Source organism: Rhipicephalus sanguineus, chromosome 8 (genome assembly GCF_013339695.2).
Source record: "Rhipicephalus sanguineus isolate Rsan-2018 chromosome 8, BIME_Rsan_1.4, whole genome shotgun sequence".
Classification (NCBI taxonomy): domain Eukaryota; kingdom Metazoa; phylum Arthropoda; class Arachnida; order Ixodida; family Ixodidae; genus Rhipicephalus; species Rhipicephalus sanguineus.
In genome coordinates, this window is record NC_051183.1 from 59,049,197 (window position 1) to 59,063,288 (window position 14,092).

Consider the following 14,092-nt stretch of genomic DNA (forward strand, 5'->3'; position numbering starts at 1 on the left):
GAAGATTAGGCTATCCCACCAGACTACATCGACAGCTGCGGAACTTGCTGCTCTGCGTAGCGCACTTAGAGTAATTTATGACCAACCACCCAAGAAATGGAGCGTGTTCACGGACTCCAAGGCAGCTTTACAGTGCCTGATATACGCCTTACGCCGTGGACCTCACGAGCAACTCGTGTTGGAAATTAGAGAGCTGCTCCATCACCTCTTCGTTCAAGGGCATGACATCACCTTTCAGTGGCTTCCAAGTCACTGCGGCATATTGGGCAACGAACATGCCGACGCTGCTGCTCGAACTGCACACGAAGACGGCGTACAAGAATCCATCCCGTTATCAAGAACGGATGCTGCGATGAAAATTCGAGAGATTGCCAATGAAGACATAAAATCCTTGTGGAACACACCAAGTTTACAGCACACACGACTGCATAGACTGGACCCGTGTCGTCGACTTCGGCCTCCGTCCGGACTCTCTCGACTCGAGGCAACGGTGCTTTGTCGACCAGTCACAAGGCTAAACCACATGCAATGGCAAAACAGCGATTCCTGTGTGACCCCAGGCAGAACCTTTCCTTTTCATTCATATTTTGGCAATGGTGTGACATGATACGCGACGTTTCTCCACAGGTCACGTGACTCTGTCACATATAACTGCAACGGAAGTCTTTCCACTGCGTTCCTTAGGGTATGGAAACACGCGTCGCAGCATACAGCCTATGGTGCGCAGAAAAGGACTTGCACTAGCACGTCCTGCCAGCACACGTGTGCCAACCCTTCTGGCGGGAAGGGACACCGGTCATATAAACACAGAAGCACACGCATCGCTCGTACCGCTCGTGGCCGGGGACAGAGAATGGCCGAATGCATTGGGATGTGCCGAACAGGCGCACATGACGTCCGTTATGATTCAATATTTAGCCCTAATATGCAGTGGCCTCCCTGTCCGAGCTGCTATCAGCATAGCTCACCTGAGAACTTGAACATCAGGGACGTCGCTTGGCTAATGAAGAAATTCATAACTTTATGGAGTTTCACGTCCAAAACCACGATATGATTTGGACGCACGCCATAGCACATGACTGCGGATTTATTTTTACCGCATGGGTTTGTTTAACATGCGCCTTAATCTATGTACTAAATGGGTGTTGTGTATTTAGATTTAATAATAGGATTATTAATTTGTGGAGTTTTGCGTCCCAAAACCCCGATATGATTATGAGGGACGCCGTAGGAGAGGGCTCTAGAACTTTTGACCATCTGGTGTTCTTAAAGTGCACCTAAATCCAGATACACGGGTCTCAAGTATTTTCTTTTATCAAAATGCGGCCGCCGCAGCCCGCGAGTATTTAGGTTTAGTATAGTTATGTGCGGCTCGCAGAACTTCGATATTGTTTTTTTATTGCGATAGCAATTATATGGACAGTCTCGGCTGGATTTTGCCGTCGCCGTCGCCATCATGCACCGTATATGTATAAGTATGTATATATATATAAAAGCCCCAAAGAAAAATAATTCAGAAAAATGCTTCCGAAGCGCGGAATAGAACCAGGGACCTCTTGTTCCGCAGCGAGTGGCGCTATCCACTACGCCACGAAACGCAGATCCTCCACGTAGCTAACGGCGAGCGTTATATACATACCCTTTACCGCTGGACGGACTCAGAGACGGCAGGCGATAATAAGCTTTCTTCATTACCAGCGAGATGGCGCTAGCAGCGCGACGGGCGCATTTAAAAGTCGTCGTCGAGCTCGCTCGCTTCTTATATTTGCGCAGCGAGAACATTGCCCTTCCGTTGTCTGCTCGCGCGGTTTTCTCGCGGTGAGGGGAAGAGGAATGTTTCACGCTTTCACCGTGATGTCCGCGCTCATGTTACCGAGCGTACGAAAGTCACTCGAGCTGAAGGGACGCCGCTAAACGAACAAACAGAAGATGAGCGCGAACTATCAAGTGTCACAGCTCGAAAGTTGAAGCACGCTAGTTTCCTTCGCTGCTTCGGCCGCCTTTGCAACAGGAACGCTGTTCAAACTGAGAGTATCCACTGGCGAGCCTCACTTCGTATAGCATTAATTTCTTGCTATCGCATTCATTGCTTCGCCCTTGCGGCGAAACTGTGACTTTTTTCAATTGAAGATCACAGAATTTTTTGGACATTTGCAACATCGTTTACTGAAACCCGAATTTAAACATTAAGATAATTAATTCTGTCACTACGCGGGATCGAATCCAGGCTACGACGGCCGCATTTCCGATGGAGGCGAAAATGCTAGAGGCCCGTGTGCTTAGTATTAGGTGCACGTTAAAGAACCCCAGGTGGTCGAAATTTCCGGAGCCTTCCATACGGCGTCTCTCATAATCATATCGTGGTTCTGGGACGTCAATCTCCTACAATTAAAAAAGTTCTGTCACGATTTTATCTTTGCTTCTCGAATGCGAAAAATCATGCAAGATCGAAGTAAATCCCAACCATACAGAAGTTCAGGGAAACGTGGAGGCTCGCAAATATGAGAGGTCGTCGAATTAGGAATGTCCCTGGAGCCGACGCTTCGGTAAGAAAATTTTGCGAACACAAGTCCTCTCGACGAAGGGTTGGCTGCAGCGACATTCCCACAGTTCGACGATTTTCTATCACCTCGAAACTGATGCAGCAGCTTCTTAGGAGGGGGAACAAAATTTATTGCTAGGACAAGGCGTGTGTTGACCTGAGGAAGCGCATAGTCTTGATCTTTACTTATGGTAATAAATCTATAAAATCTTACCGTATCGTGAAACCCTGTTTACCAGTTCAGCTGGTCTTCGATATCCTAGCAAGTAAGCACACCTTCGCCACAGTTTTCTGATCGCTGCTGTACTTGTGATGTGTTGGAGTTGTCGCTGCATCCTCACACAATGTGGGAGGAAAGGCGTTGGGTTAGGTAAAAAGAAAATTCACGCTATCTTTATGCATTTGCCTGAGACGACGGGAAGGCTAAAGCCATCTTTTTCTTCTTAGTCGATTGGATGGGTCCCGCCCGAAAGCTTTGCACACACAACGTGGTTTTGCAGTGCCTCCGTGATCGGGCCACCTTTGACACAGCGACAATTCCATGTGATCACGTGACATAGTTTGGTGACCTGTGGCGTCATAGAGTGCCGTCATCACATGATGATGATTTTTTTTGCATCACTTGTGTTGTCACTGTAGGCCGCGCTGGTGGTCTCTTTTCCCGTTTGATGAGGCATCTAAGGCTTTCGCCTTAAAAGAACACAGCCTGCACACAAACAACGCTGTCTTCCAGCAGCCATAGCCAGAATGCCGTCTTTCTCTTCACAGTGACGTGGTGGTGATAGTGACCGTGGTGATAGTGGTGGTGCCGAGCATGTGATTCTACGTGGCGTTTTCGTAGCATCCACTTCCGTTCCTCGATTTCATGGCAGAGCTGTTATACTCGAGGTTTGGCCGTGTGTCGTAGATAGAAAATTATCATTATCATGAACTGGCCCACACTCACTGACTGACCGCCCAAGCATTCTGTACAGACGGTTAACAGGAGACCCTGAAACGTGCCCACCAGCTCGGCTGGGACCCAGCCTTGCGCGGCTTAGGGCAAGGCTAATTTTACAGTCGAGTAAGTGCGTGAGAACCCTATTGTGGTCCAAAAGTGGCAGAAGCTGAACGCGACTGGATGTCCCGCTAGCTCAGGCAGGTGGCTCCACCCAGGAAGGTGCCGGAAGCTGGAGCCTCTCCGCGATGTCCCGGGCCCTCTGGACTGCCAGGAGTTGGTTGTTGAGTTCCATGCTGCGCATGGCAGCCTCCCAGGAGGATTTGTCTGATAATACTGACCCCGAATTAAAGGGGCACAGCCAGAGCATATGTTCGAAATTGCAGTGCACGTGATTACAGTGCTGAAAGTGGGGTGAAAAGTCTGTATCGATTCTGTTTAGCATGGCTGGAGTGATGTACGTTTTTGTCTGTAGTTGTCGTAGTGTGACCGCTTGCGCTTTATTCAATTTAGGGTGTGGAGGGAGGAAGAGCCTGCGCCCTAGTTTGTGAGCTGAGGTGATCTCATGGAGTGACATTAATGGATCCTTGAAGTCCATGCATCCCCGTCCACGTCCCGTCTGACATGGCCGACGGCACACTGCCTCTCGAAAGGCCATAGAACATTTCGCGCATGCGTTGCGAGAGAGACCAGCCCACCTTCGGCGCCAAGCAACGTTCTTAGGCTTACACGTCGCCGCGACGGCGCGGATAATTTGACCATTCTGTAATTGTTAATGGACCAATACAGAGTACATACCACTTCTAGGTGACCAACCGTGAGGACTAAAAATTTTGCACCTCTTTTAGCATGCAGGGAGTGTTTGGTTGTCTAATGACTAACAACATCCCGTATAAAAACCGAGATGGAATGTTGCCAGAAGCATATACAACTTTATTTCTGTTGCAAGCAAAAATTATGACGGCTGGAAGAGATGACACAAAAATTACAATAAATTCTTGTATCTGGCACTGTCAAAATTTTTTCATCGGATATGTCTGTGCTCTTCTGGTGGTCAGAATAGCTACAATGTTTTTAAGCCACCTATTGTCAGGGTACAAGTAGTTAGAGCTTGCCGTATTCATTAATCAAATTTTGTATAGACGTAAAAGTCAATGTGTTATGTGACCAAACAACGCCTGTGAGAGTTTAAATATGTTAAGAGCGTACCATCATAGCACGAACGTTAGCCCAGACGCGACTGACTTATCGAGAAGGGGTGATCGAAATCAGGCAACAAGGCTTCGTAGTAAAGCGCAGTAGCGCCACCTTGCAGATGTCAAGCTTGTTAAGCTGTGTCCAAGCATGAAAATTCGAGGCCAAGGAACAGTTATTTGTCCTTTGTTAACTTCGCCTACACTAAGCCTGCCGTTCTACGAGTCTGACGTCTTGAAGTACTCATCGCTACGTTGCGTGACCAGCCATGGATATACTGAAAGAGACCATGAAGAAGGTGGATTCGAGCGACTTTGTTAACCAAATAGCAAAAATGTAATACTCCATGTGCTTATTTCGTTGCCATCTGTACGTTCTGCCAGCCAAGAAAGGATGTTTGGCTTGTGCGTAGTGCTAATGCACGCCTAAAGAAAGGAAAGTCAGATTGGCGGAGTTCGGGCTATTTATTAATTTATCCACGAAATATGGCGGGTAGGCAATCCGGAAGAGTGAGCACTTTAGTACACAAAATAACAGGCATAACTGTACAATAGCGCAACATGGAAATAATGAAAAACAAAAGAATGCAACTTCGTTGCAGGTATATAGAAAGCTCTTGAGTTGATTCCACACACCTCTCACTCAAGGAATAAAAAACATTTTGAGCATAAGTCAAAGTGACTCTGCTCATCCAGCGAGTCAGGTACGCCGTAGGACCTGGTTCAAGCTTGTCCTAAGTATGTCTGAAACTTACTTTAGTCAAACGTTTTAAACTTTCTAAGTTAATCCTGTTAACTTTCGGTGATGACGGGAAGGATTCGGTTTGTAATGTTACGCATCTGCACGCGTACAATGCACACAAATGAACACACAAGCAATATACATGTATATCTACCACGTCAACTGCGTGTTCTGCTTTCGCCGATACCTTTATGAAATAAGAACGCGTAAGATTCTAAGATGTTTTTAACACAAACGCTTCAACTAGATTTTGTTCAGAGATTTCTATCTACATTCAAGAACACAAACTAGTGTCTAGTTGCACGTGCCTGCGAATGTGACCGTTTTCAGTGCCTAAAGTACGCATCTGAGGAACTGCTGTAAGACTGCAACTAACGCCAACGGTGTCTGCTGATGCCGCATCACCGCACATAGGCCACTTAGACATAATTTGCAGCAAAGCATGACGATAGACTATATTTTAATGATTATTGTAAAAATGCGGCAAGAATATAAATGCAGAACTACAGGCAGACATTCGTGAGTTCAATAAATACCCAACATCGCATTTTACGCGAGTGACCGATTGACCAAAGCCAAACATCTGAATAATGTTTCTTAAAAGGCACAACGCCATGCAACATCTTACAAAATATCGTCATCACGATAACACACAAACTGAGTGTTCGTGGCGAAGTTATGTTGCCTACCTATTTCCCATCTAGATGTTCACGTCACCGAGCATGAACGTGTACGCATTTTGATTTGCGCCACTATTTCACATCGGGGACAGTGTCTTAAGTAGGCTTTCAAGCGATGTGCCATCCACGGAGCCAAGCGCTGATGGCAATGTCAGGGTATGCCTGATTGAATGAGCAGTTCGTTGATGATTCGCACAAAAAATGCTCTTCAAGATCAGTCCTGCTGCGGCGCCTGCAGCAAGTTCGCGTCCTTGGCCATAGCGTAGAAGATCGAGGACTCTCGCTTCATGAGCTCCCGCGGTGAGTCGCTCTCTGCGATTTCGCCGCTATCCAGGACAATCACCCTGCGTCGTTCAGAGAAAATATCCACAAGTTGCTTACTGACTGCTGTATGCAATATTAGGAGAATAACTGATCGGTTATTTCGTTTGCAAAGACGTTCACTGTACTGGCATGATAATAGCTTACGATCCCTATAAGTGCCGAACATGAGGCCGAGGGGTTGTATTTGCTGAAGTCCTGTTCCAAGCATAGCGGCAACTAGTAGTGTGAGCAAATAAAGCTTTTCTACATCTATGGTCAGTCCGGGACTTCGTCTAGCACTCCATGCTTTGTTTTTCTTTTAATTAAAATGTGTATCTAGATATTTTAAGGTTACCTATGGTTAAGGACCCTACCTCTAGCCATCTCTTCTCTGTTTTTCTTTTATACTGAAATGCCAGAACGACCACCTTCCAGAAGCACTCACATTTAAACCGGTTTTGTCGAGGCGTTAACGAACCAGAAGTGGAGATGTGCAAAATACTGCTTAGAGTGTTAGGGGGGATCATAGGATCGATTTAAACATTCCCAGACGTTTCATAACGTGGGCGATTTTACATATACATACTGCTTGACTGCGATAGGTGTAGTAACATCTGACTGGACCGGCATGGGTTGGTGAAAATTCATTCTTTTACAACTTCAACGGAGACAACAATAAAAAGACATGAGTTAGACGCCTAGCGCACCCTCTCGATAACGGTATACTCGATACTTTTAAGTATGAAGTTTGTACAAAGAAAGCCGTCCTTTGAATTCCATTAATATAAAAAATGCAACTTTATTGCATGCACAGAGTTTGGTCACTTCGACAATGAGCTGCTATCTCGCTACGGATTTTACTTTAGTGTGTTCGAATCAATGTTCACAGAAGCAAGAGCTTTATTACGACAGTGCTCGAACTTTCAAACAGATTTCCGATCCCCTACTTATTTGCTCCATAGGTCATTCCAATATTTCCTTGTTTATAGATCCCATATATTTTTCATGTATTTCCACGAAAATCTTACAGAAACATAAGTAATTTTAGGAATGACGCACGGGCATTCCAGTATGGCTGGGTCAATTTTATAATGTCAAGTACTAAATCGCATATGGTAACAGCGTTTCTTTTGGAAAAAAATAGATATCTGACGTCAGCGCCTACGTCGCACGTCATCACAGCAAAACAGAGCGGACCAAGACGAAGGTGTTCGCTACTCTCGGACGACTCAACACGATGCACTTGCGAGTACCTCCTCTCATCAGGAACATGCAGATAGTCCATTAAGGTAGCCGACTGGGCTAGTCGGTTGTTCATACTAATAATAACCAGCGCGATAAAACACGGCGACGAAAAGTGAGACTGGCCCTAAACGTGTTCTTTTCAGCCTAGACACACAGAGAAGGTGTGCCATTCAGAACAATTGTTTCAGAAATACGTTCTTGCCAAAATGAACAGGGGCGGTTTCTTCACGAAAAGCTCAAGCTTTTAACCGTTCATGACCCTTTCAGAATTCAAAATTCTGTACAAGTCGTGGAATGTCTAGCGCAAAAATCGTGCATCAGGCTGAGGGCTTTCTCGATAGATATAAAAGGACTTCTATTATTTCCTTCCTCGCAAAGATTTGCTGAAGTGCTTAGAAGAAAGCCTTGGTGCTTTTGGAGTGGTGCAATTTTAGAATACAGCTTAACTGTGTCACTTCTAGTGAGTTCCCATACCTCGCATTGATGTACCTTGCGTCAACTTTCGTGTAATGAATTGATCACATTCAGAAAGAAGGTATTTCAGATGGGTCGTCCGTAGCTCCTTTTCTGAGTGACCTGTTGCTAGTGAAATTTGATAGGATGGTCAACGGCTGAGCGAATCATCCATCATAACAACTTTCAGATATTTAGATAATTATTTCATCGTTATGCAGTGAGAAACAACAAAAATAAACAGTGCTTGTCCAGTGTGTCTGCTCTTCGTCCCTTTGTTGTTGTTGTTTTATTAACCCCTTCAGGGTTTTCGCCGTACATGTACGGCAGAAGCTTCCTGGTACCAAAGGGTTTTCGTCGTACATGTACGGCATAGCGTTTATTTTTAAAACGCGCGCCTTTTTCGATCATTTCTCTTGTTTGGCCTGTGCTTCAACACTTCGGGAATATGTGGAATTTTTTTCATGCGCCGATGTCTCTCCGTTGTATTTTTTTTTTCGCTTCCCAAAACGGCGCGCCGCCAATCGCTTGCCCATCCGAGCGCGTTCGCGGTGCAGCTGGTTTAAAGTGCGCGCCTTTTTCGATGATTTCTCTTGCTTGACATGTGCTGCCACGCTTCGGGAATACGTGGAATTTTTTTCATGCGCCGATGTCTCTCCGTCGTTGCTTTTTTATGCTTCGCAAAATGGCGCGCCGCGCGCCGGCTATCGCTTGCGCAACCGAGAGCGCCCGCGGCGCGGTTTGGTTTCAAACGCGCGCCTTCTCCCTTTTCTCTTGCTTGGAATGTGCTGCCACGCTTCGGGAATTCGTGTAATTTTTTAATGCGCCAATGTCTCTCCGTCTTTTTTTTGTTTTCTTTCCAAAGAGGCGCGGCGGCTTGTAGTCTCGCATCAGCACGCGCGCACGCGGTCCGGCTCGTTTCGGTTTCGTCCTTCGGGTGGTTTTCGCTTCTTGCGCCCGCAGAGCGGATGGCTGTTTGGTTTCTAATCTCTCAAAGGGTGACCGCTTGTTACTCTCTCATTTATTGCACCCCGGCGCGTGATTACATCTGTTTCCGCGCGGCGCTAAATTACACAAACGACGCCGCCGTGATTGCGTTTGCCGTTTTGGGTTCTCGGAAAAACTAACTACGTCTTGTTGGCGATAAGACGAAGTATTACTGTAGCTTTTTCACTCGTTTTGCTTTCCGGACGGGCGCAGAACCATAGAGTTTTCTTCCGTGCGCTCACTAACGCAGTTCGCTCACGCTATGGAAGCGCGCGTCGGTTGCGCTGCTGCCGGTGAGTCGAGCAGCGATTCTTCCGATGCGGACTATTCCCCAATTGCCGATCAGAATCTGATTCATTGGATTTCAGTTCGTCAGACGAGGAGTTTTGACGAGTTCAGACTCCGATGACGATCAAGGAGCGACATCTGAAACGCGTGCGCGGGGAGCCATGCTTCAAAGACTATCACACGCTGAAAAGTTTTTAGTGTTTGAGCACGAGCGTTTTTAACCGGAAACGTAGTCTGGTACGCTTATTTTTGTATGTTTGTGAGCTATGTTTAATACAATGCATAATTTTTATTCATAAAAAACTGTGAAGCTTCTTTTTTTTAGGATTCTGCTTGATTTTACTACGAATAAACCATATGTATGTAGCAACAAAACTGATTTTTTTGTCACTTTACGGTCACGAAAAAAAATTTTAGACAATTTTTTTCTTAAATAGAATCGTCTGAAGAATTTATTTCAGCAATAAAAAAATTACACATTTTTGGACTGCATTTCGCGAAAAAATTCGACCCTCAAAGGGTTAAAATGATCCACGAGTTGCCATCGCGTACGACGCACCTGTCGTAGTCGAGAATGGTGTTGAGCCGGTGGGCGATCGTGATGATGGTGCAGTCGGCGAACTCTCGCCGGATGGTGGCCTGTATCAGGTCGTCCGTTTCCATGTCAACCGCGGCCGTGGCCTCGTCCAGGATCAAGATGCGAGACTTTCGCAGCAGGGCACGAGCCAGGCACACAAGCTGCCGCTGGCCCACGCTGCCGAGAGTGGTGCAGAACGTCAGTCAGGTGCGTGGCTTGTAAATTTCTTAGTTACAAGCTACTCTAACCGTTAGAAATTATTGCGGTAAAATTCTTGCTCGACAGAGTTTGTGTCAGTGAATGAACACGTCATCCACGCTAACGGGATATTGTTCGCAGGTAAGTTCATTGCAGGGTGCGATGGGTGAGAATACGTTCGTCAGGTGTTATGCAATCCTCGCACTACCGGGCGCCCATTGGACGCCCGGTAGTGCAGCCGAACATGGCAGGTCACATTAAAAAACACAAGCTTTGCTCAAGAACCCGAAGCATAAGGTATGAATGAAAGCTAACATTTTTTTTAACAGTTCGCTTCAACCTCATCCACAGTCCGTTAGTACGGATTCAGTAAATTTTATGTATCTTTGCTTGTGCAGAAAGTCCTCTGAAAATTTGCGACGTCAAATAGATAGCAGTCCTTTCAGTCCTTGGTTCTCAGCTGACAACATTTAACTTACATGTATAATTTGTCAAAACTCATAGTGCAATTGGAACGTAGTGCGGGAGGAGCGCGATTCCGCCACTGCCAATGTTTCAGTTTCGATTGCGTCTGCTCTGGCTTACACATGCTCCATCAAAGCAAGGTGGATATTTGCGGTGGGTATAAGCATAAGTTCGTAATTCAACTTGAAAACATCCACCTTCGCTTTAGTCTTAAGAGAAACTATGTTTGCTGGCTGGCCAGATAAAGGCGTTAGATTATTTAGCATGTCATAAATTATAACAGCATATAACATCTTTTCAGTACTGCATGAATACCGATCAAGAACAATTTTATATATCGCAAAATGATTCAAAGAATGGGTATTTCCGTACAGTCTAATACTTTTTCAAGAAAAAGTGTTATGTAGTATAGATTTCATAATTTGATTTAATTTTAGTGTGCACTGGCTATTGACCACCGCGATTTTTCCCATTTCTTTTTCAGCACCACGTGCTGCTATACGAGATACAGCGCACCGCGACTTTCGAGCTCCGGTAACGTGTGCCAGTCTTTTGACGTTGCAACTTAAAAATAACGAATACGTATCTATCAAACTTGAATGTAGTTACAAAAGCATACGTTCCGCAACATAACAGTACATTCCGAGAATATTTGCATACTTGCTGTCCTAAGAAACCAACCGCATATAAAGGAAAGATAGACATTCCTATTTGCTTCGGAAATTAAGTGACAGAGCAGCTGGAATTTCTTCATTTCGAAGCTCTAGCAGAAAGACAGCTGCGTTGTCGAAACGTTCGTCTGTATAACATTATTGTGCGCTCAAACTCAAATAAGCGTGCATTTGTCTCGTCTTCATCCTTCGAAAATGCCAATGACATAATAATTGCTGGGGTTTTACGTCCCAAACCTCGATATGATTGTGATGGATGCCGTAGTGGAGGGCTTTGGAAATTTCGATAATCTGCGGTTCTTTAACGTGCACCTAAATCTAAGTTCTTTAACGGCACCTTTAACCTTTAGGGCACCTTTAGGGGTTCTTTAACGTGCACCTCCAACATCACGCCTCCATCAAAATGCGACCTCCGCAGCCGGAATCAAACCCGCGTCCTTCGGGTCATCAAAAGAACACCGTAAACACTATACCATCACGGCGCCTAGCCTTTCTAAAAGGAACGACACCAACTCATGCAGTGAACCAGGCCCGTAGCCAGGAATTTTTTTCGGGGGACGGGGCACTAGCTGAAAACCTTCACTTTTTGAGAAAAACACCTATTTTCATTATTTATTTTTTTTAAACGCCTACTTCCCCAAAATTTCGGGGGGGGGGGGTGACGTAGGCCCGTACCCAGCCCCCCCCCCCTCCTGGCTATGGGCCTGCACTGAGCTTGCGAGACACGCTAACGCTCACCTGATGTTTTCGCCACCCTCGGCTATTTCGTGCTGGAGGCCCTCCGACAGGCTGGCGACATAGTCCTTGAGGTGCGAGTGCTCCAACGCCCGCCACAGCTCCTCCTCGCCCTTCACATCGAAAGGGTCCAGATTGGAGCGCAGCGTCCCGCTGAACAGCACCGGATCCTGGAGGAATGATGTCGGGGTGTTTTTTCAAGTACGGAAAAAGGTGGCATCACGCTCGCGCGTAAACCGAACCATGCTCAAGATTTCTCGATGTTTTGTGAAATTACCGCACTATATCGTTTGTCCTCTGACCTATATACATACAAATTTTATCAACATCACCTTTAATTGACTTTTTTCTCTTCCCTACGATAACGTCACCACCAACAACGTCGACATGAATCGAATTATCCTCCCGAAGTCTGTTTTGTTTAGAACGCACTTTTGTGGTAGTGGTTGCACATTCTGTATAATTCCAAAGAATTTGTGTTTTTGCTCTTTTTGTACAACAAAATGTATCTTGTGCGACAACCCTATTGCTATTTGTATTATGTCGTCAGGCTACGCAATTTCTACCAGTGTGTACATAAATAAACATGTTTAAGCCCATTCGGAATGCTCTGGTCGCCGTAGACTAACGAAAAAAAGAAGACACCCACTTAGGTAGGCCGAATTAGCTATCACGTAAGCTAGTTTACCCCCAGGCCAGGCCCTGTCCTTTAACCCCTAAATCGTACGTGCGGTCACCTGTGGTATGATGGTGAGCTTCCTACGCAGGTCGTACAGGCCAAGCGTTGATATGTCCAGCCCGTCGATGTTAATGGCGCCGCCGGCGGCCTCGATGATGCGGAACAGAGCCAGCGTCAGCGAAGACTTGCCCGCGCCCGTCCTGCCAACGATGCCAACCTGCGAGAACGCCGCCCACAGGGTGCTGATTGGCGTGAGGTGGTGTTCTTCATAATTCTTGCCCCGTTTCCCACTTAACCCGTGCCGCCTAAGTGAGTCAATATAACTAAACACACCCTATGCTGTGTGAATGCAAAAGAATTGGATTGAGCGAGTAGGCGGCTGCTTAACTTATTGAAGCAATTGTCGAAGGAAAGTCAACGACGTAAGGTGAAGCGTAGGAGTACAGTCCTCGCGGATTGAAAGAGACATTCATTTTTTCTAGTCTAACGACTAGATTTTTTTCTAGTCTAGTCTAACGAGTGATTGCTCGTGATAACTGCGTCATATCACTACGAATCCTGCCGTTGAGGGTTATGTTTGCTCTTATGCAAGTGTTCCAATCAAAATACGCCAATATGACGGGAACCGAAGACACTGGAAACCAATGTACAGGGGTGGGGTGGGGGACGTCAAAAGTCCTCAATCCGCTATCCCATCTATTTCTACGGAAGCGTGGCCTACGTACTTTCGGCCATCCCTGTAGGTGCATTACTTAGCCCTAAATTGTCGCGTTTCAGTCCGTGGGTAACTAACTATACATGCAGCAAAGAGCCAGGGAAATGCGAAGGCCAATGATGGAATCAGCTGATGCAGAATAGCGCAGCAACAAGTTCTTCGAAGAGGCATCTGTGACGCCTTAATGTCGGAGTTGCTGATGAAGACGTCATGTAACTGGATTCCCAGCGCAGTGAAGGTAAGAGTCTACCACGCAGCCCAGTGTGCCCCATATTCCTCGCGCATATGTTCCAACCTGTAGGTTGTCTGTGAACATTTGCTCATATGTAGTTAATAACTATTTCATAGATATCAGCTGACAAAATCGGTGTGCTACACGACACTCTAGTGTGCACCACTTATTTTTGAGTAACACTTTTCTTAGAACCATCGTAAGCATTGGAGTGATACATTTCGACAGAATTGCCTGTCCGCTTTGGCTAATTATTAAGGACTTTTGAGTGGCTCTAACCAAAACAAAATCTTTTATTTTACCGACATTTCGAAGCCAAATCGGTTACTTCCTTCTCAGGGGGAAGTGACGAGAGAAATGGTGAGGTACAACTTTTAAAGTTATGTCATCGATGAGGTCTGGAATATAGGCAAGGGGGTGTTAAGTTTCTTCAATAGCGCCGCCTATGTG

General features: G+C 45.9%; 1 protein-coding gene across 1 annotated transcript in view; it reads right to left on the reverse strand.

Annotated features, from left to right (window-relative positions):
- Positions 1 to 5,068: 5,068 nt before the first annotated feature.
- The window catches only part of LOC119401986 (multidrug resistance-associated protein 1), an 81,750-nt gene continuing 72,726 nt past the window's right edge, over positions 5,069 to 14,092 (reverse strand). The window contains exons 27-30 of the mRNA XM_037669018.2: positions 12,754 to 12,912; positions 12,020 to 12,186; positions 9,930 to 10,124; positions 5,069 to 6,438 (exon numbers count right to left, since the gene is read on the reverse strand). Of these exons, the coding sequence (XP_037524946.1) occupies positions 6,309 to 6,438; positions 9,930 to 10,124; positions 12,020 to 12,186; positions 12,754 to 12,912 (651 nt within the window). The 3' untranslated portion in view covers positions 5,069 to 6,308. The remainder of the gene's footprint in view (positions 6,439 to 9,929; positions 10,125 to 12,019; positions 12,187 to 12,753; positions 12,913 to 14,092) is intronic.